Genomic DNA, 27,430 nt, shown 5'->3' with positions numbered 1-27,430 from the left:
TCTCCCAAACAACATTGAGATCTGCACATCTGATTAGGATTCTTTGGTCAGTCTGAAGGTACTATTTCTGTTGGTTTGATGCATTATTTGTATTTTCAAGGTACAAGGAGCTCCTGGATAGTAAAACCCAGCTGGAGGAGAGGGAGAGAGAGATAAAGGTGGCGAGACAGAAGATGGAAGCAGACGCCCAGAGGACGCTGGAGAGAGAACGAGAGCTGGAGAGGCTGAAAGAGGACAATGAGAGGTAACTGATCCAGACAGCTTCCTCAGAATCACTTTCATGAGATCTGATCAGCCTTTCATGGCACTCTTGTTCATTTGAATGCAGGGAGCTGCAGCGGTAATGCCTCTATATGAGGCACAGCGAGAAGCACAGGAATCGATTTGAATGCAAATGTACTAAATAATGCACTGAGCGCATTTTTTGTCCCTGATTGTGGACGTTTGGGTTTGAGAACAGAAAAACAAGGCTTCACTCCATAAAACATAAGAAACAAAACACAAGCGCTTTAAGTGTATGTAAAGTTTGTTTCTGCGGACTTTTCAAAGCACTTTATTTGAAGTTCTGAATTTTTACATCCCTGTTAGATATTTTTTTTAATTGTTTTATGTATTTATTTCAGCAATAAATCAGGCTTACTGAGATCTACAGTTCGAAATAAGTGGTTCTGATTGTAATTTCTCTTGAGGCTGATGGGTATATAATATTAATGATCATCATCATAAGATGCTTGTGTACTATAATTAATTAATCAGCCATAATCATGCTGATGCAACTGATTACTGACTGATGGAGCTAATGACAGCCTGCCGAGATGGAGTCTGTACACGTCAGCCTTAAATACCATATTATCTAGGAAACGCGCCTGAATGCATAAAGGCTTCTTATTTTAAAACAAAATAATAGGTTCCCACAGAAAATTCTTATTCTGGGGGTTAATCGGTTGTTTAAATAATTTTTTTTTGCAGTTTCAAACTTATTAGCACCATAAAATGTGATGATATTTGTATATGTACACCATTCCTAGGTTAAAATAAAACCCAGGCAAAAAAGGTCAGTAATTTTAAATGTAAGATCCTTTTTAGGTAAAGTTCAGAAATATATCCAACTACCAAAAGTCTATTTGCTTTCTATTTAACCTGAGAAAGATTTTCTATATTTTCTGGTTTCTTTTCATTTGATAAAGAAATGACAACAAAAAAGCTGTGATTTTTGTGTGAGTCTGTTCATTGTTAAAAATTTGCTAAAGTCTCTTTCAGGGTCATGAATAACATTTATATAGAATGCTTCGGGACACCACCTGCAAGAATAAAACATTGTTTTGACTGGAGCTTTACTCCGGCAAGGACATTGATCCTAGTTGTCAAACAATGCGGTCAGTTTCTGCTAATTATTTCGATTGGTTAAAGCGTTTTCTATCTGAAGAAACCCAGCAGATTGCATTGAGTCATTGCAGCATTCACTCCTCCTGATAGTCTTTGCAGCAATCCCTCATATAGAGCATACACATAGAGACAGGATTACTTTCTATGTAAAAGAAAGTTTATAGCTTTAGAAACTCTAGGAACCACCAGCAGACCTGCAGTCTCTGTTAGGAACAAATGGGGTAATCAGAGCTCTGATATATATGGAGCTTGATTATTAAGGGCTTTATACGTTAGAAGAAGAATTTTAAATTCTATTCTTGATTTAACATGAAGCCAATGAAGGGAAGCTAAAACAGGAGAAATATGATCCCTCTTGTTGATTTTCATCAGAACTCTTGCTGCAGCATTTTGGATCAGCTGAAGGCTTTGAACTGCATTTTGTGGACTTCCTGATAGTAAAGAATTACAATAGTCCAGCCTTTAAGTAACAAATGCATGGACTAGTTTTTCAGCATTACCCCTGGACAGAATGTTTCTAATTTCGGCAATATTCTGCAATTGAAAAAAGGAAACCATGAAAACCTGTTTAATACGGGATTTAAATGGCATGTCCTGGTCAGAAGAAACACAAAGGTTTTTTACTTTATCAGAGGCCAATTTAATGCCATTTATATTATGCAGTTTCATTTGAAAGACTCTGATCCAAAGATAACAACTTTTGTCTTGTCCGAATTTAAAAGCAAAAAAAAATAAAACTGATCCAGCTTGTTAAGTTCTTAAGACATGCCTGAAGTGATGTGGACAAAACATTTCCTGCAGAAGGAAGGTCAATCTGACGTTACCATATGCACGACAAACCATAAATCCTAATAAGAGAATAAGCAGTAAAAATGTGGTTTGGCCATTCTGGATAAAAATCCTATTTTTAGAAAGTTTAATCAATTTTGTAAGTTGACTTTGTAGCAATCTTTCAGCCCAAGCAAGCATATGGCGACTGTGGAGAGGAACCAGTCAATTTTAACAGGAAGAAACATTAGCAGAACCAAGCTTATTGCAATAATCCTGACTACCGCAACAGGTTTAGCTGACACAAAGGGGACAAAAAAAACAAAAAACAACAACAACAAAACAGATAAATTGGCTTGAAGTCAAGCAAGCTCATAATCCCAGTTTATTTGCCTTTTTAATCTATAGACACATTATTTTGTGCAGAGGTGTATGTGTCTCGTTGTCTTTAAAAAAAAAATCTCTAAATTGTATCCTGATGCATCTCAATGATCCAGGTAAAAAAAAAAATTGGAGTAGATCCTCTGAATTGGTTCTTCTTAGTTAAAACGTTTCGTCTCTTCTTCAGTTTGAAGAGTTACTAAATAACTATCATTGCGAGCATGATTCAGCCTCCTGGGAACAACAGGATGGCCATCAGCGCACTAATGTCTGCTTGCTAGCCTGATGGACCTCCTTTGCATGTGAGCACAAGTTTGGATTGTCCCAACCAACTCATGGAGCCACTAAGGCAATGCTTAAAAGGCTGAGTTATTCAGTGGCTCCTCAGACTGAAGAAGTCTCTTGGAGCATTTTAACTAAGAACCAGAGGACCTACTCGATTTGTTTTTTTGTCTCTAAAAAGTAGTTGTTTAATTTAAAGCTCCGTTCAATTTCATTGAGGTCAGAGATCTCCTCACACTACGACTCTTGAAGGTGGAGTGGATGACGCGGTCAGGCTTAGTGTTGAAAGAAAAAGGTATTTTTCATGCATTCAGAGGAATGGTATCTTTGAAAGCCGCTGAGCCAGACAAAAGTGTTTAAATTATTAAAGATTACCCTTCACAGTACTATAAGGCCAAATAAATCACGTGTGTTGTGGCTGAGCCCCGAGAGCGAAAGCCTGATAATAAAGGCGATCATATCGTCTCTCTGTAACAACAGTGTTCAGTGCACTGCATTTTTAAACTTTTTTACAGTCCAGTTATTGTGTTGTTTGGTGTGCGTATGTGCAAATCTAACATTGATCATCTGTGAAAATGGAAAGACATGAGGAGAATTTTTTACTCTGTTAGGCAGAGACCTCAGATTTAACCTAAGCCACGTTCTTATACCATCTATGAAGGCAATGTGTTATTTAGCTACCAAACTGTTTCCTTTTTGGAGTCTCTCAGCCTGGCAAAGAACTAGAAAATAATTAACCTGATCATTTAAAGCAAATTTCAGCCAGGAATCCAAAACAGACCGCCATAATTAGTTACTTAAATATCGAATTGAGATTTGCGTCAACAGTAGATCTTTATGCATTCCTGAATCAAGACAGGTATAACTCATTCGTTTAATTTTGATTTATTCGTTCATACCTTTCAGTTTTTGTGGTAGTGGACATGAAGGTGGTTAGCTGTTTGTCTTAAACTTTGTTTTGACTGACAGTTATAAAAGCATGAAGTTATGAATAAAAACAACACCTGCAATGTTGCAACATAGAGAAACACTTGCTAAGCACATGATGAACATAGTGGAGGTATTCTGACAGATAGCTGCAGCTGAAGTTATTCAAGCACCACTGCAAATTAGGTTTGTTGGCAAAGTCTGCTATTGTTCAGGTGCTTGCAAACACTAAATTACATGAGGACAATTTGAAATATGCTGTGGATTGTTGTCCTGGTCAAAATTCGAAGCTTCGGGTTCTTCACCCTCCCATGGTTTCCAGCTGCTTTACTGCATCTGTCTAGCCTTATACACATTTCAGGTTTCCAGCACCAGAGCAGACAAAGCAGCTCCAGACCATCACTGAACCACAACTAAGGCTCACTGTAGGCATGATGTTCTTCCCAGCATATGCTTCATTCATCCTCCCCTCATTATACTAACACCGATCCACATGCTGAGAAATATACAGCGTTGATTCACTGAGCCGCAGAACTGAATCCCAAAACCTCCGAAGCTTTTCTATACGTTGTGAGAAAATTAGAGTTGACTTTTCTTGTTTTGGATTCTTGGTTTGCGTACGTATTTGGGATTAGACAAGGAGCCCTATAGAGTTGTGCCTCACTATGGAAGCTGAATTCTCAGTGGCTGCTGCAGCCAAGTCTTGCTTTAGGTCAGTCAAAGGTTTTTGGCCACCTGCAACAATCATGGCCCCCACTGGTGATAACCTACTCTAATATGAAAACATATTTCTAACATGCAATGAAACATTACTACCAGCTGTTCAGGGATCTAACCCATCGTATCTCAAGCACACCTGATGCAACCCCCTGATTGGCTGCATTGGGTGGCTTGGACCACACCTGATTTACAGGTGTGTGCTCTGACAAAGAATATGCTGAGGGGGATTGCCCAATATTAGGACCATTGGTGATTAAAAGAAGGATTTCCAGCTGAAACGGGATAAAATCCTTTTGATATTAGCCGCATTTAATTGTTTAAACTGCTCTTGTGTAATGTGAGGATAGCAAAGCAGCCAAACAACTTTGAATTTACCCAGTAAAGCACATTTGCAGATGTGTTTAAATAATTTCTATTGCAGCTGGGATCTTATGCACTGTCAGCACCATTACTGAGTTTCTGCTATTTTTCATATCTGTGCTTTACTTCTTACATCTCGCTTTGTTCATTTCACATAACTGTACACTCTTTATTTCATATGTTATTATCTACGTGTGTTTTCCATTTGCTTGTCGCTTTGCTGCCGATCCTCTGAATTTCCCGATTTAGGGACAGATACAGGCGATGTTTACCTCCCAACTTCATGTATTTTAAAATGAAATAAAACTATATTTCTGTTTTTAGCATTAAAAGTGATTAATAAGTATGATCTTTAAAGACTTTCTGCAGGATCTGTTAGCTGCTTTCTGGCTTTGTCAGCATCCAGACTGTTGTATAACGATGATAATTTGAGCTTCTGTTAGAGAGCACTCAGCAAACGGTGACTCAGAGCCCTTCACGGGACACAACAGTGACGGTGCATGTTGACATTGCAGGCTGCAGGCCCAGCAGAAGGACTGGTTGGCCTCACAGGCGGAGCTGCTGGCTCAGGGCTCTGTGCTAAAGGCGGAGCTGAGTGCCTCCCAGCTGGAGAAGACTCGAATGGAGGGGGAGCTCAGCGTCCTGAGAGAAACCAATCAGAGCCTGGACCTCAGCAACGCTCGGCTCACCAGCCAGTACCAGGTAACAGGAAGCAAGAGGCAAATTCACACTGAAATCTAGCTGCCTCCTGCGGGAAAACGCTGGTGTTTTGTTGCTCACGAATGACTGGGTTGCACAGGATTTAGCATTTGAGAATGGAGACACGCAGACGTATTATCCACAGGCAACACAAACAAATTTATCTACAAGAATTATGGTCAATTTGGAGGGATTTAATAAGAATTCATAGCAGGTTTTAGTGAGCTTTTCCCATAGATATGACAGGGAGGAGCAGCGGTAATATCATCAGTGGGGAGCAGTGTGGGTCTAATCTCACATCCGTGATATAAAAGCCATTTTCAGCTTGACATATCAGCCAAAAATGATGTACTTGTCCAAACAGAGAATGAATACCAAGTAGTTCTGAAGAAGTACAGGCTTGTTTTACCATCCAAACAGCTAAGTCCTCAGTAAAATACAAACAAGCACTACAATTTAAACACGTTTGAGGGATGAGACAAGACAGATGGAAATTGACATCCTATAAAAGGTTTTAGAAGTCAACTAGCAGATGTCGTTTTCTGCTGCTTGATCCAGCTGCTCGTGAAACCATTTCTAAACCACCTGGCACCATTAAACTATGGCTTAAAGGCTTTTGGGGTAGAAAAATGGGGGTTTTGGACAAGAAAAGGCTCAAAAGTGGTGCTGGATATCACACTGGTGCAGAGCACAGGCAGTCGTTTTTGGAATGGATTGTGGCACAATATCACATTTGATATAATCGTTATTTTTACATTTAATTGTTAATCTAATCCTAGGTGCGATATACCTTGGAAGTCACCAATTAGCGATGCCAGCTTTTATATTTAGATTTATTGTATTTAGCATTATATTTAGTACTCTAATCGTTGTTTTTGCTTTACCGTACTAGTGACAAATCTGTCAACTTTTTTGGGTGTGTTCTGACACTTGCAGAGATTCCTACCTGAAAACGGGTATCTTCCTTACCTTTCTCAAAGTGCTGCCTCAGTCCTGTCCTCTGTCTCAGAACACTTGGAGACGGGTCCAGTCCTCGTACAGCGGTCCTTCCCAGTTGTCGGCAGAAAAAGGATGTTTTCACGTCTGTGTCCAGACTATAGGTGACTCTCATATGTGCAAATTAGCCACTGGCAGGGTTGCTGTTGCAAACATGAGGTTAAGGAGTCAAACCAGACTAAACTGAAAACCTAAGAATAAAATAAAAGTAGCTGTGCCAGAAAATCAACATTAGAAAGATGATTAATAGGTCCAAATGTATCCAGGGAGTAAAATATATATAATTTACTCACCTTTTCTCTCCTATGTTATTCCTCTCGCTTACAGCACCATTATAATGTCATGCTGATTATGCTAATTAAGTAATGGAATACTTTTAAGACATCCAATTGTTATTTTCCCTTAAGGAGATGGCAGCACTGTCAATAAGCTGACTACCGCTTGCAATACAAAACAATAACAATGTATTTCTCAGCATTTCAAGCATTCAAACGCAGCAGCAGCACTTCAACTAACAGAGGTTGTAAAGTACTGTGTGTGCCTTATTTAATGAGATACTGACAGAAGTGTAAATAAACACTTGTATACTGTAGATATACTGAATATTGCTGTTGAGCTTGGTGGTGTCCCTTCGACTTCCCAAGTCAGTTCTGACTTTATGGGACTTGATAGTCAACTTCTCGGTTTGACTAGAAGCTAAAATATTCAGATTTCAAAGTTGTAGTAGAATTATGTATACTGTGTGTGTATATATCTATATCTATCCGTTTATATATTGCACTCCACATTGGTCCTGTGGTGATAAAAAATGTTCTTCTTAAAGATTGGCCTATATATAATGCATCAAATGTATACATATTTTTTAGTTTTTTATATGAATGCTATTGTTAACGTCAGTGCCACCATGCATAAATAGTCTTGATTTTTCTGATATTTTAATAAATAAAGTCTCACATTTTGAAGACATTTTTTGAATTGGAGTCAGTAACACAAGGAAATGCCAAAGGAACCGAATTTTTAATAATGATAATTTAAAGGAGCTGTGAGATATTTACTGTAAAATCAACCTAAATCATTCTCATTTGTCACCAGGGATGGAAGTAACATTCCCTATAAACAATTGGTCCTCTCCATCAACAATGTCTTAGTCAAGTTTTTCTCCTTTCGTACCTCGAGGTACGGTAAGGAACTTCAGAGTGTAGCCCGTGTTTACTTCCTGGATCCTGAGCCAATCATATGAGCGTTACCAGGGTTCCCAAAACAGATCGCACCATTTGGTATTTTGGTATCTTTTGGCAAAAGAGCAACAGCCTTCAAATATAGAAGCCAGTAAGAGAAGCGGACCAGACATAGAACGAAATACAACATCATATACCTTTCCTGTGGAAGTAAAAATTCAGTGCAACAACGGACCATTGAGTAAATGGGGGTTCTCTGTGAAAGGCATTGTATTGTAGGTGTCGTTATTACTTATTGTTCCTTTAAATGCACCCCAAAAATCCACATTCTGGCTAAATGTGGTACTTCTGCATCAACACAGCTAAAATTATGCCAAAAAAAATTTCAAAAGACAAGAACCATGTCCAAAGACCCTAAATATCTTTTAGCAAATCCCCTTGAAAAATTAGGAAGATCTGGTATTTCACTTTGTGCTTTGTCTGATCATTTAGATTCAAGTTGTAATTCTGGTTTTGTTTAATGGGCTGAATATGTGACGCTTCAAAGTTCAGCGCTCATATCTAATAAGTAGACACTGAAGTCATGTTAGCTTAGCTTAGTTTGGTGTTGCAAAGTAGCTAGCTTAACTTTGCACAAATATATAACATGCATTGATGGATAACTCAAGAAGTTAAATGTACTTTAAGAAAAGAAAGGAAAATTGATTATTTATGCTATACCAGTATACAATTGTGTATATAATCAATAGTGTCATACTTTTAGTGTGATTGTGGCTAGCTTTTATTAGCCTTTTCAGCAGGCTAGCTGTTCTCTTAGCCCCTGACTGAGCTAAGCTAACGAGCTCCAAGCCCCAGCTTCATTTTTACATAAATAAATTAGGCTTCAACCAGTTGATTTAACATTAATCAAAAAGTGATCACATATCTCATGTTGCCAAGCTGTTGCTTTAAATAGCATATTAATAATGAAAAGCACACAAAGAATAGCTTTCCTTCTTGCAGCTTTTTCCCCAAATTACATCCGTATGTTTTATGAGAATTATTTTCCGTCATATTATCTTTTTTTCTGTTGAAGTGATTTATTCTTCTCTCCACTGAGTTATATTAGGTACATATGGCAGTTTAAAGTCTCCCCTCTCATTATGCAGTAATTCAGAGGAAAAAATGTCTGAAAGTTCATGTTGGAGTCTGTGTGTGCTACAATAATCTATTGCTGTAGCAATTCTCTGTGACGGGGCTACGTTTGACAGGGCAGAATAATTGGAAACTGATTGCCAAAGATTAAAATAGATGAGATTTTCTGTACATGTTTACATTTATCCTGCCAAAGATGTTTTTTTTTTTAAATGGGTTTGAAAATTAGGAAATCAATGGGGGTCATTTCTTTGTGTTTATTTTCTTTGTTTATTTTCCACCTAGGATTTAACTCAGAACATCTAGGGAGGGTGAAAGTAATTTTTTGTTCTTTACAATAGTCGTTTAAGAAATGTCTTATTATTGTCTTAATGTCGTCCAATATTGAAGCAGTCTAGTCTCTTGCTTGTAAAGTTCAAATCTAAAAAAATTGTCACACAAATTTTATTTGATGAGAATTATTGGTACATTTAGCAGTGTAATTCTGCATATTACTTGACAGACTTCATTTAAATTGGTTGATTTCTTGACACTTTTAAACCTATTTCACACATTTTCTAGAAGGATTGAAGTAAGGGCTTTGGGAAGGCATTCCCAGAATCCAGGATCATAATCTTAGACCGTTTCCACTCCAAAAAACAGTTTTTATTCATGTTGAGGATCATTGTCCCAACTGTGTCTAAATTTCAAACGTTTTATTTCATCCTTTCATCCACTTTATGAAATTATACATCTAGCAGTGAAACAGGATAGGAGATTAGTCAGAACAGATTTAAAGTTTTTCAGACATACTTCTTGTTTTTGTGAAGAACTGGCCTGATCTCCGCGAAGCCGGACGCTTTCCTGCACCTCTTCTCCCCCGAACCTCTCCTGCTTGTTCTCTCTGTCTGCATGCCACTGTGCATCTCTCTCACAGCCTTTTTCTGCAAATCATCCAAATCAAAACCTATGGATCTGATGAGCTTGTCGCTCAATGCAATTGCTAAAATTTTCTCTACGAGAAGAGGAGGCACAGGTGAACCGAGCTGTCCTGCCAGGACATACGCAGCCGGATAGATCATGGATTCCTGGGGAGTTTGGAAGATGTTGTGTCTGTCTATTTTGTCCATCGAGGACGTGGAGGATGCATACATAATTGGATTTCTGCTTATTAGAGCTGGCGGTTACCTGGTATATCGGCAAATTCAGAAGATCTCGGCAGCAGTTTTGGGTTTAGTAAGGCTGCTGTTGCCCTGCGATAGACTGGCGACCTATCTAGGTTGTACCCCGCCTCTCGCCCATTGACAGCTGGAGATAGGCACCAGCACCCCTCACGACCCCAACAGGGATAAGCGTGTTAGAAAATGGATGGATGGATGGCTGTCAGGAGTTTGTGAGCGGTTAAATTGAGCCGTGATCACCCAGACTCAGATGCTTTGTGAACAAAACCCCATGCTGGTTGCAATACTTGCACAGCATCACATGCCAGCTGTGGTTTGAACTGCTTGATGGAATAGAAAGACCTCAGGGAATTTTCTAGCTCAATTTACGACAGAGAATCCAACTAATTCGGCTGTTTGGGACTTGCAATGAAGACCAACAGAGACTTGAAGGTTGACACAAATTTCACAGTCAGCCGGACACAGAAACAATCTCCTTGTTATTGAATCTGGCGTCCTGATGGCTAGCCTTGGACCTGGCTTACCTCAGATTCTCCTGGATGTTATGCAAACAAGACACTCTACCCCCACTTGGACCTGCTCATGACACCTGTGAACTCGAACAGTGCCCTTTTTGAACTGCTGATAATATACCATGTAAGACTTTTGCTGGTGGGGGTGGCTTGACAGTCATGGGCCCATACTGGTACATAGTACATACATACACAAGCATGGCGATAAATGCACCCCTCACCGCTGTGCCTGTTTTATTTTTTTCCCCCCTGGGACAGAAACCAAGGTTGGCTGAGCGTACACACGCTGCTCACTTGGGGCACTGGACTAGGATGGACTAGGACTGTCTCACCTGAAATGTGTCTGCTTATGATGTTGTCTGTGTGTTTGCTATTTGTGGTGCCTTTCTCTACTTCAAGAAGGCGGTGTCTGGCAAGGGCTGCGGCTGCAGTCTCCCGTCTACCCATGTTTGCTTTTCTCTTGATGGGCTGGGAAACGAAATTTCCCCCAAGGGGGACAAATAAAACAATTCAATTCAATTCAGTCCCCGATCCCAGAATTAATAGACACAGTTCCTGTACTATAATATGTCTTCTAGTTCTTAGGAGAGCCCAATCTATGATTAAGTCTCCAATTATGGCAGATTGACCTCGTTATTATAATGTCTTTGAGTTTTAATGACTTGAAAATTAAAAAAAGGGAATTTAAATGCTTTTAATCTAACAGGAACCAGTGTACAATTCTAAGATAAAATGTTATGTTATAAATGATAAAATGTATACTAAACCTTCTCTAACATTACAGAACATTAGCTGTACATTAATTCAATGATCCCCTTCTTTGAGTAGCTCTTTAACACCTAAATTATATATTTCTTTCAAGAAAATAAACTCAAAGATGGCATTAAGGATAGTTGCAAATGTCTCACCAAGTTGTTCTCTTCATGTTTGTGTAGCTTTTGACACAGCTGAAGGGGAACATGGAAGAGGAGAACCGACACTTAGCCGAACAAAACCAGAGTCTGCTGAAGGAGAACCGGGCCTTACTGGAGCAGAGCCTGGAGCGCCGTGACCAGCACTACTCACAGCAGCAGGAGTACCAGTAAGTACACACAAACCAGAGGGCCTAATCATCAGGCAAAAAGAGATGGATTAAAATAAGAAATTAGGCTTCCAACCTTTGAAACAAATGATTTAAACCCTGTTTTGAAAAAAAAAAAATACCTTTAAATAATTGGAAGTGAATGAAAGCCTTTTAACAGTGTGAGAATAGGAACAGGTTTGAGAGTGTGAAACAACGATTTCACAGTCCAACAGCACTCAGCGGTCGACCTTTTGACTGACTCCCAGATTAATTCAGGGTTTATAGCGTGCATGCAGAGCTGGTTTCACACTTAAAATCTAATTAGCCTAATTCTTGTGAATTCTACCTTTTTTGTAGCTCAATTTTCCGCTTTTTCTTTTCTTGAAAGAGTCCATTTTCCCTGCTAAGGGCTGTCCTGTGATAAATCAAAGATAAAAATGCCACTAAGACTTTGCGTCATTATCACTGCTTGTTAAACATTTTCACATACTAGTGGGAGTTCTATAGGATTGAATATTTTTAACATACATGGGTCTATTTTCAACCCTTTGGACTAATAGAATCTCTTTTCATAAGACTTTATTTAAAAACAGAAACTTGTTAGGCTGTCAGCTTAAAGCAGGTAAAAAAGCAGGTCCCCATGAAAAAAAAAAACAGTTTTAGATGGTTTTACCGGGGGAAAAAAAAGCTCCACATAGCAACAAACTGCAGGTGGAAGCAGATTTAGATGCTGTGGGAGGTAATTGCTGAACGTATGCTGTGAATGGGACCAATTAGGAAGTCTGTGATCATCTGGCTGATGGGGAACGGCAGGTCGGGGACATTTGAAAGAACCATAAGGACCCGGGGGAAATAAAAAGTGACTTGTTGCCGAGCAGTATTTATCTGCTGAAATATTTTCCCAACTAGTCAGCTGGGGACTGAAACGGCTAAAAGGAAGATCGATATTGGATTTAATTAGGTGGCAACACACATGATGTTTAATGAGTGTTTGAGATGTTATGTGCTGTGGAAACAAGGAAGTTTATTACAGCGCGTATCGCTTGAAAGCTCCTTTTAAACGGAGGAAATGCCTCCACTGGTGCTTGCACTGGCGGTGACAGATGCTAATTTTAAGCAGTTTTGATGTGGGCATGAAGATTTGTGCCATCACTCAAAGGAGAGATGATTATGTAGCAGTCAGATCAAACCAAATTAGGAACACTATCATCCTCTCTTCACAGTAGTTTTATTGTAATTCAGTGCCTTGGTATTCATACCCTTTGAACTTTTTCACATCACAGCAGCAAACTAAACATGTATTTTATTGAAATTTTATGTGGGAGATCAAAATAAGGCGAAGTGGAAAGCAAAATATGTGGTTTGCATTTCGTTTCATCCCCTTTTGCTATGCGACCACAAAACAAAATCAAGTACAAGCAGCTGCCTTCATAAGTCACAGAGTTGCTAGATAGATTCCACCTGTGTCTAATTCAATTCTTCAGTATAAATCCAGCTGTTCTGGAAAGGTCTCAGAGGTTTGTTGGAGAACATTATTAAACAAAAAGCATCATAAAGCCTAAGGCTGTGGAGTCTAAAGCTTCTAAAGATTAGATGACAAAACTATGTCCCAAGTGTTGCCCATCCCAAAGAGGACTAAGAAATCACATTTTTAGTTGGCCGCAAGCCATGCAGGAGACACGGCACACATGTACCAACCTGAAATGAAATGTAAAATCATATGTACGATGGAAAACGAACACATTATCCCCATGGTAGTACATGGTAGTGGCGGCATTATGCAGTAGGGATGCTTTTGTTCAGTGGGGTTATGGAAGCTGTTATAAATTGATAGGAAGATGGATGAAGCAATATTCCGGGTAATAATGGAAGAAAATCTGTGAGAGGCGGCCAAAGACTTGATCCTGGTGTAGAGTTTCACCTTCCAGGAGGGAAAACAGCCCTAAATCTACAGCCAGAGCAACAATGCAATAGTTTAACTCCAGTCCAGGCAACGTCCTGATGCTCTCTGTCCAATCTGAGCTGTTTTGCAAAGACAAATTGGTAAAGAAATGAGTCTCTAGATGTGGAAAGTTGTTACAGACATACTTCAAAAGATTCACAGCTGTAATTTTAGTAAAAGCCGGTAAAAGTGCTGCCTCAGTGGGGCTCAATAAAACATGCTTTTCAGATGATGACGTATAGAAAAAGAATAAAAATCATGTATCATCTTCCTGTTACTTTGCAATTATAATGTACCTTTTGTGTTGGTCCATCGCTTGAAAATGTAATTTCTTTGGTTGAATGTGAAAACTTTATCGAGGTATGAATACTTTTGCAGAGCACTACAAAAATTGGGAAAACATTGTATGTTTTTGGTGTTCGGTCACTGAGCTTCAACTGAGACGTTCCCATATTCTCTGTCATATATCATTCTTTTTTCACTTGAATTATTTGACTGGGCTTTTACCAGAAAGTGCTCTGTGGATTGACAGAGGGGTTTATTTAAGCCCAGGTCTTTGTTCCTGTAGTCCAGACTGTTTGAACAGCTCTCTGTCCTAAACTGAGCAAACTGTCGGATAGCTCATTAAGTAGAATAATCTTATTCAAACTAGTACCCTAATGGAAATCAGGAAGACTACCGGGAGTACAATAGCAGCTTACTGTTTGCTCACAGAAGCATTAGAAATTAAGTCATATTTTCTTAAATTTGTTTGCACTGGTCTCCCAGCACGAAGGCTTTACATTTTTAATGACAGATGTGCAGGCCTTTCTGTGGGGAGTTTTTCTATTCTTTTCATGCATTCTTGGCTTTGTTCCTGCAGGCAAAAAAAACATGCATATTAGGATGTTTGCGATTTCAAATTGACCTTGAAAATGAGGGGGAGCGTGCATGATTTATAGTCTCGTATGTCTCTGTGAAGGACTAACGACCTTTCCAGGTTATACCTCGCCTCTCACCCAGTGACAGCTGGAATTGGCTCCAGCCCCCCGTCTCCTCGTTTCTCCTGTAGCCCTGAACATGGAGCAGGACGGCAAAACGATCAAATGTGTCAACTGTGAAAAGCAAAAAGGGATTCACCTTGAGAAAATGTGATTTCCCACAAGATACCATGACAATCGGCTTAATGTTTTATGTGAGGACCAACACCAAAAGAAAAAAAATGTTATGTGCAACTGAAAAAAACAAACCCAGACCACATACAGGCAGCCTACTTGATCAAGTGTGCAGTCTTTTCTCCAGCCTTACTGCTAGCCTGTTAAAACCAGCATTTCTATCTGCTACTACTGTGTGTGCATAACCCCCTTCTTTAACTCTGAACAGACATCCCGATAATAAGAGCTTGTGCACACCTATGTATCTAAAATACTTTTTTCAGCTCTTTTTCAAGATGGTTAAAAAACCACATTAAATGTGTAAAAAAAATCTAAAGATCTAAGTGTTCTACGTTTCCAAGATGGTGGATCAGGATCTTTGTTTGGTTTAGTATACTTTAGTTAAGCTTAGCTCAGTTAACCTTAGCCTGTTTTGGTTTATCTTATCTTAGGTGATTTTAGGGTTATGTCAATTTTGTGTACCTTTTTTTTTACTACCTTACTTTTTTGAAATCTTAGATTAGTTTAGTTTACTATAGCTTGACTTATTTTAGTTTATATTATTGTAGTTTAGTTTTTCTTAGTCTAGGTTATTTTAGATTATTTTACATTTTAGATTACTTCAGTTATTTTTTATCTTAGATTACTTCAGTTTATCTTAGTTTACATTAAGTTATCTTAGTTTACATTAGCTTGTCTCAATGTACCATAGCATGTTAGTTTAGCGTAGTATAGGCAAGGTAAGGCAAATTTATTTGTATAGCACATTTCTGTACAGAGACAATGCTAAGTGCTTTACATGAATAAAATACACGGAAAAAAAACCCAGAATAAAAGCAAGTAGGAATAAACTGTAGAAACAAAATAGAACATGGAAAAATAGAAACTAAAAGCAAACATTAAAACAGTTGGACTACAAAGTTTAAATAATTATGTTTCAGTAAAACAGTTTAACTAGAACAGTCAAAGGCAATCCTAAACAAATGTGTTTTTAATCATGATTTAAAATAACTCAGGCATTCAGCACTTTTACAGTTTTATGAAAGTTTGTTCCAGATAATTGGAGCATAGGAACTAAATGCTGCTTCTCCGTGTTTAGTTCTGGTTCTAGGTATGCAGAGCAGGCTGGAGCCAGAAGACCTTAATGGTCTGGAGGGTTGATGCACTGATAACAAGTCTGTGATGTATTTAGGTGCTAAGCCATTCAGGGATTTATAGACTAACAAGTATTTTTAAGTCTATTCTCTGAGATACAGGGAGCCAGTGTTAGGACTTTAGAACTGGGGTGATGTGCTCTACTTTCTTAGTCTTAGTGAGGACGCGGGCAGCAGCGTTCTGGATCAGCTGCAGCTGTCTGATCCACTTTTTAGGCAGACCTGTAAAAACACCGTTGCAGTAATCAATTCAACTAAAAATAAACGCATGGATTAGTTTTTCTAGATCCTGATGAGACATCAGTCCTTTAATCCTAGAAATGTTCCTCAGGTGATAGAAAGCCGACCTTGTAATTGTCTTTAGATGATTTTGGAGGTTCAGGTCTGAGTCCATCACTACTCCCAGGTTTCGGGCCAGATTAGTGGTTTTTAGCTGAAGCAGCTGAAGCTGTGTGTTAACTTTTGATCTCTCCTCTATTGGTCCAAAGATTATTACTTCTGTTTTGTCTTTATTCAATTGAAGAAAGTTTTGGCACATCCAGGCATTGATTTCTTCTAGGCATTTACTCAGTGCTTGAACTGGTTCATAGCCACCTGGTGACATGGTGATGTAGAGCTGTGTGTCGTCTACATAGTTATGGTAGCCGATGTTGTTATTTTTTATGATCTGAGCTAGAGGGAGCTTGTAGGTATTGAAAAGGAGGGTAACCAGGATATTTTAGAATAGCATAGTTGAATAAATCTTATTTTTGATTTTTTTTTCTCATCTTAGCCTAGTTTAGCAAAGACTAGATTATTTTTGTTATTTCATATAAAGTAGCATAGCTAAGTTTACTTTAGAATATCTTATTTTAGTTTATCTTATATTAGCCTCTTATTTTATGTTTTATATTTTCAATTCTTATTTTACTTTAGCTTAGATTACCTTAGTTTATCTTATCTTAGTTTACTGTAGCCTAACTTGTTTTATTTTAGCTTACTTTAATTTATCTTAAGTTTAAGTTGTAGATAGCTTACTGTATCTAGCCTGTGAGCAATGCTTTTAGCTTTTTTTTAATCATCCAATTGAACACCAATAACATATGGAAATACATACCATCTGTGTCATTCACAACAAATTTCATAATTTGTTGTAAATAAAAAACAAAACAAAAAAAAACAAAGAACAAGGCTGTGTTTATTCCTAAATTTTGGTTACAGGGCATAGATTTCTTTCTTTTTTTCCACCAAGTATCAACAAAAAAAGCAACTTGTAAAGTAAAAAAAAAAATTGCAAGCTGCTAACCAAATGTTTATAAATAAAGTGATAAATCACTATTAAGATTGCTGTTACATAATTACGCTGTAAGTTATCCTACGGCTGCCTTGTCAGTTTTGCAGCATATCCTTCTTTGTACTGATCAAAACATTATTCTGTGTAAATTAATGGCAATCTGTGTAGCAGCTGTTGACATATTTCAGTCTAAACCCAGTTGGCGGGCTGAATGAAAGAACAGAGGATTTATCATGTTAGTGGGCAAGATATCCAGAGGTTGAAAAAAAAAAAAACAGCTGTCCATGTCAGCAAATACTGATTATATTACTTTTAGTGGTTTAAATCATTTTTACAGCAGTGATTTGGTCTTTAAACACCATTCACCCAATATCTCATTTCATCTAATCTTCACTGATGTGAAGGTTGTAAAAAATATTCCATCTCAAAATCACTCTAGTTTTTTTTTTTTTTTAGAAGGAAGGTTACGGTTCAATGAAACAGCCACACAAAACCAGCATAATACAAGTAATATGAACTGATAAAGTCTGTATAGAATAATTCAGATATGCCCTGCCTTCTTATCTAATGATTCATACATTTGCCTTCAGGGAGAAGCTGAGTGAGCTCCGCCGGGAGAAGCAGAAGTTGGTGGAGAAGATTATGGATCAGTACAGAGTTCTGGAGCCCAACGTGCAACCTCCAGCCAGCAAGGCCAAGTACAACCCTAATTACACACACATCACACCAGCCTGCAAAAACCACTGCTGTGTACAGTTGTGTGATTAACAATTAATCTTGTCTCGTTTTATTTTTACAAACTTACACACATCAAAATAGAATTTGTGTTTTTAGGCGCATGATCAATGATTGAACTATAATATTTGGTGTGATAGCGAAAAAAAGAATGTAAACAGGAGACAGAACAAGTGCTAAGCTAAATTTACAAAGATTAAGGATAGATTCTTTCACCAGTATAAAAAGATCAGTAGTTTTATTCACTGTTAAAAAGTAAAAAAAAATTCATATTTACTGCATGTGCAGTTATGTGTGTAGTTTTTTTAAAACCCCCACAGGGTATAACACTGTATACTAAAAATCTATTGTAATCATAATTTATTATGGAAGCAAAATTATTGAATCCGTATGACCCAAAAAACATGTTTTATGTTTATTCAAACATAACTCAGAACTTGTTTATTCAATTTTTGTTTTGTTATTATTTGAACATCTGTTGGCTTAGTTCAAGTCTAAATAAAAAATATGAAAAATCTCAGGAAGCACAAGAATTTTCCATTTCTATAAAAAAACTAACAAATTGACTATTTCCATAAATGTAAAAACTGAATAAGCAACTCTAGCGTTGCAGAAGTTTTGTGTTGGTTTTGAATGAAAATATGTCTGTAAATCAAATTGTCACAATGAATAGCTTATTCTGTTTCCACAGCAGATGAAAAATGAGAATTTTTCTATTTACTTCATAATAGGCATTCACTCAGCCGAGAGCCGCTGTCTCCGCAATAAATATATTTTTTCTGTCGAGATAACAATAAAATGTCTTATCATAAGGTAACTAAATCTTCTTCAGGAGCTTTTAAGCAAGACTGAAGTGAAAACTGCTGATAAGAATGTGAGATGACTCTTTTATCACAACTTAAAACAAGTTTATACAGAAAACAACAAAAGGAACTAATATTTGACGTAATCAAGGATTATATTCACTTCTGATCAAACAAATTCATATTTTCAAATTAATTATTAAGAAAAAAATGCAAAAATTAAACAATCTTCTCTGCTGTAACTGGCAAAAAAGGGGAAATTTAAAACACTAAAGTGATTTCTCAAAAGTTTCCTGTTTTTTTTAGGAGTTTGAAGTGAGGGGTTTGCAGCATAATCTTGAGTTCTGCTGCTTTGAGTAGAAAACTTTGCAAGAGGGGAAGAAGAAGCGTTAGAACCACCTTTAGGTCCGTGAGCTTCGCATGCAGCTGATCAGAAAAAGAGCTCTGACTGCTGCGGACCAGAATTTACCCGGTTGACTCAGCCACAGAACCAACTGGATCTCTACAGGTGCTTTTTAGCTTGGCTGACGGGGGAACCTCAGCTAAAGAGCCGTTTTCAGGCTGAAAAGTCCCTCTGACTGCAAGGCTGTTGTTTCTAATTGGGTTTATCAGACGTCCGGGTGGTGCCTCGTCTTGGATTCAGAACCAGTGAAAATGAAGGAAATCAAAAGAAAAATCTTTGAGGAATTTTATTAACAATAGCAAAGACTACGTTCACACTGCAGGTCTTAATGCTCAATTCCTATTTTTTTGTGAAATCTGATTTTTTTGCGTGTCCGTTCACATTTCCAAATATATGCGACTTGTATGTGATCTCCTGTGTGAACTGAATGCGTTCAACCTAAGTGTCCCGCATGCGCACTCGAGGACGCAATGACGTCACACGTAGCAAGCGTCCTCAGTGTTTGCGGAAGTAAACATGGATTATAATGCTGCCGCGCATTTTGTGGTCATTAATTTATTTTCTAACCGGAGCTTTCCGTCCATTGACTGCTCTTCTCATTGTGGTCCGCTATGGGTGTCGTCTTTCTTCTTCAGGACGCAGAATAGTAACGTTTGTCGAGTATTGTGACGTACAGGTCGGATAAATACGACCCGGCCGTACAGACACAGGTCGCGTTTGTAAAGATCAGATACGTATCGGATTCAGGACCACATATCCAAGCGGCCTGGGTCGTATTTGAAAAAAATCCGATCTGTGTTGTTCAGACTGTCATAAAAAGATCAGATCCAGGTCGCATATGGGCAAAAAAATCATAATTGGGTCACTTCAGGCTGCAGTGTGAACGTAGCCAAAGTGTCCAATACAAATAAAACATTAATCTCCACCAAATCCGACTGGTTTATCAGACAAGGCTTGTTGCTGGTTCTGGTTCTTTGTGTTGAGTCTCAGAACTGAGCAGCGCCTCAGGCTACGGCAGGTTCTGGGTAGAGAGACATCAAGAGGTCAACCAATCAGAAACGGACTTGGCCGAACATGGAGCCATGTGACACGGATTGGCCAAAAATCATTCTGCTATTTTATCACATTCATTAAACCTAGAGTTAGACGCAGAAATGATTACATATCATTATAGGTGAAATAATGACATAAACTCCCAATAAAGCGTCATAAAGCTAAACCTAAATTTTATGTATATGAAAAAAGATGATTCACATAAGAGAGAGTTCAATATGTATTGACCCACATTCAGATTCTTTAAGCTAACACTTCAGGGTGGGGAAGAAACGGTCATATGTTGATGATCCAGGACACCACCGCCTGGGTTTATGTGGCTAAATTTATAAGGTCCAGCAGGAACGTTTTAAAGGGCCTTGGAGGAGAACAGCAGTGAAATATGTTTGTGCTCGCTGCGTGTGTTTATCTGAGTGCATCTTCAGTAACAACTGCTCTGCATGTTTCAGATGTTTCCCCTGACCTTGTTTAAACACCTCCCCAGCCTCCTCCTGTAGATCCTCCCAGTGTGTCATCAAGTTAAACAGATGGTTTTTAAAGATAGCATCGTTTTAAATCAGGTCCGCTGGAGCAGAGAGACGTGTCTAAAACAAACGCGCCCAAAGATCAGGACGGAGATCAGTGCCGTACAGAAATGCATATTCATATTGGATGCTTACTTTTCATTTACTCATCCTATATTAAGATTAATTATTCATCCTCATCCTGCTTGTAGAGAGTTGTGATCCGTTTTAAAATTTAATCTATTTTCTCTGCTTTTTAAGTTGTTAAATCAAAGAAAGCACATTTTAGACTGTAGAGCTGAGACATTTTTCAGATCAAGGCGATTTTGACCTGTATGTTTTGATAGTTCTAATATTTTAAATCTGAATTAATTCTGACATTAGACAAAAATCCAACAATTTATAGCCTTTTCTCATCAGTAAGAGGCACATAATTGCAAAATTGGCATCAATTCATGAGTCAAATAACTCTGCTGAAGTCATGGATAACTGTCAGCCATCTGTAACTTTTAGTCGTCTCAGTCACTAATTCTGTTAAAATCCTTTTAAGAAGCACTTGGACATTATTGCTCTGAGTTAAAAGACAAGAACTTACCACCATGCTGCTTTCTGCTCTTTACTCTGATTATCAGTCTGAATATGACGGCAAACATGACAGGAAGAAAAACTGGCAATAGGAAAGGAGCTAAATCCTCTTTGATAGGTTTATGAGCTTTAAAGAAATAAAAAGGATATATACTCCAATATTATATCGTGGAGCATTTTTCTTGCAGGTCTGAATCAAAACCTTCTGGGTGCACTGCTTCCCTGAAGTATTCACGTCTTCACGTTACCACCACAAAGTTCAATGTTGTTGTTTTTTTTTTTGTGATAAAGCAGCACAAAGTATTGCGTAATGTTGAATAAAAATCTGAAAAAAACGTGCCGTGCCAAATTAACCCCGACACCGCAAAATAAAACCCAGGGCAGCTAACTGTCTGGTATAGGCAAAAATAATTAGTATAACGCACATGTGTGTAAATGTCTGAATAAATAAAGATGTTCTGGGAGGTTTGTTAGACAACAAGCAGTGTATAAAGACCAGAGGAAGGTCTGTTTACATGAAGGGGACACAGCGGGAGAAAAGGTGCTCTGGTCAGATAAAACCAAAACCAAAGGATTTTTCCTACATGCAATTCTTTCACCATGTGTGGTGGAAAATGATAAAACACGGTAGTGGCAGCATCATGCTATGGGGAAGCTTTTCTTCAGCAGAGACGGGGAAGCTGGTCCAGAAGGATGGATGGAGCAAAGACCGGGCAATTCTGAAGGAAAACCTCTTAGAGGCAACCAAAGATTTGATAAAGGGGCGGAGATTCTTTTTCTAGCTGAGCGTTCATCCCCAACAAAGAGCAAGGACTGCAATGGAGTATTTTTAGTTTAAAGCATATTAATCATTTAGAATGGCCTCTATTCAAAGTCCAGACCGAAGTCCAATTGAGAATCTGTAGCAGGATTTAAAAACTGTTAGAGCAGTTTTACGAAGAACAACGGGCAAAAATATGCGTTTCTAGATGAGAAAAGCTGGTAGAGACATTCCCTAAAGACTTGAACACTGCAAAAACGGAACAAGAAATAAGTAAAATGTTCTTAAAATTAGTGTATTTGTCCTTGATTTGAGCAGGTAAATAAAATTATTTGCCAATGGAATGAGATTTTTGGCACTTAAAATAGAAACAACTCATCTCTATTATCTTATTTCAAGTGCAGGATATCTAATTATCTTATTTTAGGGGTCAAAATTCTCATTCTGTTGGCAGATAATCTTATTTACCTGCTTAAATCAAGGACAAATACATTAACTTTAAGAACATTTTACTTATTTTTAGATCCGTTTTTGCAGTGCACCTGTTATTGCAGCAAAAGGTAGTTTTACAAAGACTGAGTACAAATGGATGTCACGTTTTTCAGATTCACATTGCTGAAAATGTTTAAAACCATGATTTATTTCCCCTCCACTCCAACATTTACTCGCTACATACTAGTTTGTGTTGTCCTATCACATAAATTAGAGATAAAACACGTTAGGGTTCGTGGAGGCAGCATAAAAAATAGGAAAACCTTAAGCTGTATGAATACTTTTGCTTCAGCACCTGTATCCTTTTGGCTTCTTGTGTAATCAGGCTCAAGTATAAACGGGCACACACATCAACTAATGATGCTGAAAATACACCTCCACCGAGGCTTCTCCTCTTCCCACCAGCTTCAGGAAAACCAGCTTGTGTACATAATGCGAATCGTGCACTGGGAAGGCTTGACCCCCTTTGTGAAAAAGGTCCTGTCCCCCTGTGTCCTCACAGAAAGTCCAACTGGATCGCAGACAGGATGAAGAAACTAATCAAGCCTCGGGGCGGAGGAGGAGGAGGAAGAGACGGACGCGCCCTCTTCACCGCTGCAGGCAGCATAGAAAACCTGGCCGACAGCAATGAATTTACATCCGACACGCACACACCGAAGCCTGGTGAGATCACACACACACACACACACACACACACACACACACACGGATCAGCTCAAACCGGGCCTTTTTCAGACTAATACAGAAACATCAGCTGACTGGCTTTCACAGAGATACGCTCGCGCCGCCATCAAGGCAGGGTGCAGGCACGCATACAAATCATCTCATGACTACTGAGTGTGGTCTGCACTGATAAGGCTCTCATCTCCTCAGATCTCTCCTTGTAAAGAGGCTGAACTCACTGAAGCAGGCCTTTTCCCCGCTAACCACACGCTGAAAAGAGATGATTTGTGAGGCTTTATCCCCTCTTTATGCATTTACTGACATGGAAATCCGCCGTGCAGACTTTTTTTTCAAAGCAGTCAGGTAAAACTTCACCTGCATTTTTTTTTAAATGTTCGCGTACATATTTCTGGACCTAACAATCTTGTTTATGAGATTTAATTTGATCTCGGCTCCGAACACAAACCCGTACCTGCTCACACTCAGAGCTGCCGGTTCTTGTCAAGAGGATTGCTGCTTTTTATTGACGCTAGAGAAAGCCTCGACACAACAAGTCAAAGATGCAGGAAACATATCCCCACAGCTAAAAATGAATAAGTGGATGCTTCCATCAAATATCCGTCCCTCTTGTTTTAAATGCCTCAAGAGATAATTCAGCCTGAAAACCTCAAGTACCTGCTTAAACACGCCACACAGCACAAGATCACATTCTAGCATCTGAGCATCCTTTGCTCGGCTCATCGCTGATCTGATTTGCATTCTGTTTTCTGTAAATGTATTCTCTCTTTTTTTTAATTATAATTTGAATCATTTTTAAACAAGGGCATTTTTTCCCAGTAAGGTGTCAAGAGTATTGCAAATACTATTTTAAAATCCGCGCTGCACAAGATGAAAAGAAAGCAAACCCCTGCGCTATGTGAGGGCCGAATGCATTGAAAAGATCTCTCACTCAGCATGTAGGCCGAGTTTAAAAAAAGAAAAAAAAGCTGCTGCTGTTTCACTTTTTGAGTTTATTGTCTTAAATGTTGCTTTTTCAGCAGTGTTAGAGCGCCTATTGTGCAGGAGAAAACTGAAGCAGTCCAAGTCTTTAAAGGCGCCACACAAACAGGCTTCCCACACAAAATAGCTCCAGTAATCAGACGTTTTTTATCCTGGTGATTAAGATTAGAGCTGTAAGCAGAGACGAGCGGATCCTCACTGCAGTGTCCGCTGAAAGCCTCGCTGCTGTGGTGCACTTTCATTAATGTGTTTATCCCTGTAGATATAATGATCCAAAGCCTGGATTTGTACCTGATGTTGCACAGAGTACCACAACATTGTGACTGTGTGGGCCTTATGGGCATCGCAGCACAGTTTCTGCTCCTCTATCATTGGTAGTGTGGTGCAAATTTGTCAATGAATGACTTTTGGGAGGAAATATTAACCTGTTGGGTTGTAAGCTGAAACGTTGAGATTTGAAACTTAGTGTTAAGGATCCCTTTAGTTCTCTGATGTGCCAAGTCGTTTCCACAATTCCTCTTTTCCTTAATCATAACTTCCTGTTTTTGACAGGAAGCTGGAAGTTTTGATTAACAGAAACTTGTCAATTCAAAACAATTGAAGGAAACACATGTAGTATTGGTTAAAGCTGACTTCTGCAGCTCATTATTTGTAGTTTTCCAGCCAAATTATTACCAATGGTAAACTAGAGCTAGTCCTAAAGATGTTTCTTAACAGGTTCTTTTAAAAACCTGAAGAAACCCATTGTAAAAATTATGAGAGCAGTATTTTTGTTTGTGAAGTGTTGACAGCAGTGACATGCAGTCACAGCCATACAGTAGTCTAAAAACATTGACAAGGAGTATTAAATATGCTTTTTCTCACGTCGATCGCATTAAATACCACTAAATATTTCTAAACACCTGTTTGTGTTTGAATGCTTAGGATAATGTTTTATATTGCTCACTAAGCAGAAGAATTGGGATTATTTCGACCTGCCTAATCTAAGACAAAAACAGTAAGAACGTAGAGCAGCAAAAATAGAATCAAAAATAAGAAAATATTTCATGAAATTAGAGTATTTTCTTTGATTTGAGCAGGTAAATAAGATTATTTGCCAATGGAATTAGATTTTTTTACACTTAAAATAGGAACAATTCATCTCCATCATCTTATTTCAAGTGCAGTATATCTAATTATCTTATTTTAGGGGTAGAATTACTCATTCCATTGGCAGATAATCCTATTTATCTGCTCAAATCAAGGAGTGATACATTAATTTTAAGAAAATGTTACTTATTTTTAGTTCTCTTTTTGCAGTGAGAACAAAGAGACTGCAGCAAAATTTGATTAACATCAGAATAATATTCCTGTTTGATATTCTCCGTCACAAAGTCGCTCTAAACCTCGCCTACTGGTCCCAATCAGCTGAGATCAGCTGATTGAAATTGTTGTTTAAAAACTTCTTTAATAAATAAAGATGTTATTAATGAGGTGTCTGTTTGCAGGAATCAGTGTAGATGTCCCTTCAAAATATCTGCCACTACAGTAATTACATCTGAGCATTCATTTCAATTAAAGTTTAAGCGTTCGAAAACCATGGGCTTTTATTTTGAAAGCAGTCTTTCCCGTATTTCTTCCTGAAAGACCTGGCGGTGACCTAACTTTGAGAGTTTTAGATATTTTCCTGGATCAACACACCTGAATCAGATAAACGGATCATAAATCAATGCAGCCATTTGGACCAGCGACGCGTCTAAAACACGGCAGACACTGGCCCTTGAAAACTAGATGTAGATGATTTTAATGTTCCCTTTGCACGTTTGGTACCCATGCTGTGTATTTACCTGTCAGCAGGTACTGTACCACTGGAGGTCTGACTTCCAAACATGGTCTGAGCGTATTGGAGGAGGAGGAATTATCCTCATCTCTGTTCATACATAGTTAAATCCCTAAATGATTGGATCCTAAATAATATTAGCCAATTATTGCTGAGTTCATCGCCTGAAATGAACTGTTCAGCATCATTAAGGTGCCTAAGACATCATTCTAATTAGGTAAACTTACCTGAGCATTACTGGATGGGAGCAGACTTCCCCCCTGAGATTCAGGTTGGAGCTCAGAGGGAAAGTGCGTGCAGATACAAATTTTCATAAGCGCAAACAAACTGCAGCTATTAAGTGCTTTTTAGAGGCAGCCGTATTGGATTTTGAGGTCTGGATTGATGAAAAACCTTCAACTTTCCCACCTTTCCTTCAAGGCACCTGTTTGTTTCCAACTTAAAATTTAAAAACGTAGTCTACTATGCCAAAGAAATGCTAAATTAAAGCACATCATTGAACCAAAACCTTCCTCAGTCAGCGGGTCTAAAGCTGCATTATCACCTGTTAAAATCTTATCATGTGACACTTAATAGATGAACTGTGCAAGGATTTAGCAGCCTGTAATACGCTAGGATTTACAATGCTGAACCTCAATACCTAGGTTAATTACTATATTTGTGTGTTTGATATGGTTCAGACCTCCGCAGCGCTCCAGTTTCTCCGTCGCCCTTGAGGAAAACCTCGTCCAACCCAGAACCAGACATCTCGTGTCCCGGAACACCGAGCCCCTCACGTTACGGGCCTCGACGAAAGCTGGGCTCCCGTCACGGCTGGGGGATCGGTTTGGCCAGAGGGAACTCTGGGATCTCCCAATCCTTTAGTCCCGGCGACAACAAGGCGCCTCCCCGCCAGCGGCTTCCCTCCAGTCAGAATAGCAGCACCATCCTGTGGGAGGGGGCGGGGAACGGGAAGGAGGCGCCTCCCGATGCCGCTTCCCTGACCAGCCAGGAGAGCGCCGAGGAGGAAGGAGGGAAAGGTGAGGAGGGAGGAGTGGGATGAAGATGTGTGTCCAATCTGATTTTAAAACTAAGCTGGATAATCACAGAAAAACGAAACATTTATTCTAATAAATACGCCTCGCCTAATAGAGTGAACTTTTCTGCTTTTCAGACTATCAGCCGTCCGGTATCGACACAGCACCACAGGAGAGACCTACAGATACAACCTCTGTAAACTGATGGAAATCTTTATATAAAATACAAACTGTTTCAACACATATGAGCTTTTTAAAAAAAAAAAATGTTTTTTTTTAAATACAAAATAAATTGTTTAAGTATCACTGACTTTCGAGGGAATGAATCATGTCTGTAAACTGATAATTAGTTAGTCGTCACAAGCGTCCTCAACCAAGACTCATTAGGCACCAAGTTAAAAGCCTGAGAACACAGCGCCCCATGCAGAGGCAGATGTCCTTACTTGGACATCTGGATCCCCATGAAAATTTAACAGCTCTCCCCGTTATATCCATGCTCCAGATCTCCTCCAAGGCTCTGCTGCAAACAGA

The 27,430-nt window shown here is 38.7% G+C and overlaps 1 protein-coding gene across 1 annotated transcript; it reads left to right on the top strand.

Moving 5' to 3' along the window:
- Nucleotides 1-100: 100 nt before the first annotated feature.
- On the top strand, nucleotides 101-27,142 carry LOC118559131 (coiled-coil domain-containing protein 88B-like; the record flags this gene model as incomplete). The annotated part of the gene is given in 7 exon segments (XM_036129849.1): nucleotides 101-244; nucleotides 5,340-5,526; nucleotides 11,439-11,584; nucleotides 17,659-17,766; nucleotides 22,905-23,065; nucleotides 26,564-26,902; nucleotides 27,037-27,142. Coding segments are annotated over 7 exon segments (1,153 nt in total), but the record flags the coding sequence as incomplete, so codon positions are not given.
- Between the last annotated feature and the right edge of the window lie 288 nt (nucleotides 27,143-27,430).

This window comes from Fundulus heteroclitus, unplaced genomic scaffold, assembly GCF_011125445.2.
Source record: "Fundulus heteroclitus isolate FHET01 unplaced genomic scaffold, MU-UCD_Fhet_4.1 scaffold_234, whole genome shotgun sequence".
In the NCBI taxonomy this organism is placed as follows: Eukaryota; Metazoa; Chordata; class Actinopteri; order Cyprinodontiformes; family Fundulidae; genus Fundulus; species Fundulus heteroclitus.
This window is presented reverse-complemented; position numbering and strand designations above follow the sequence as displayed.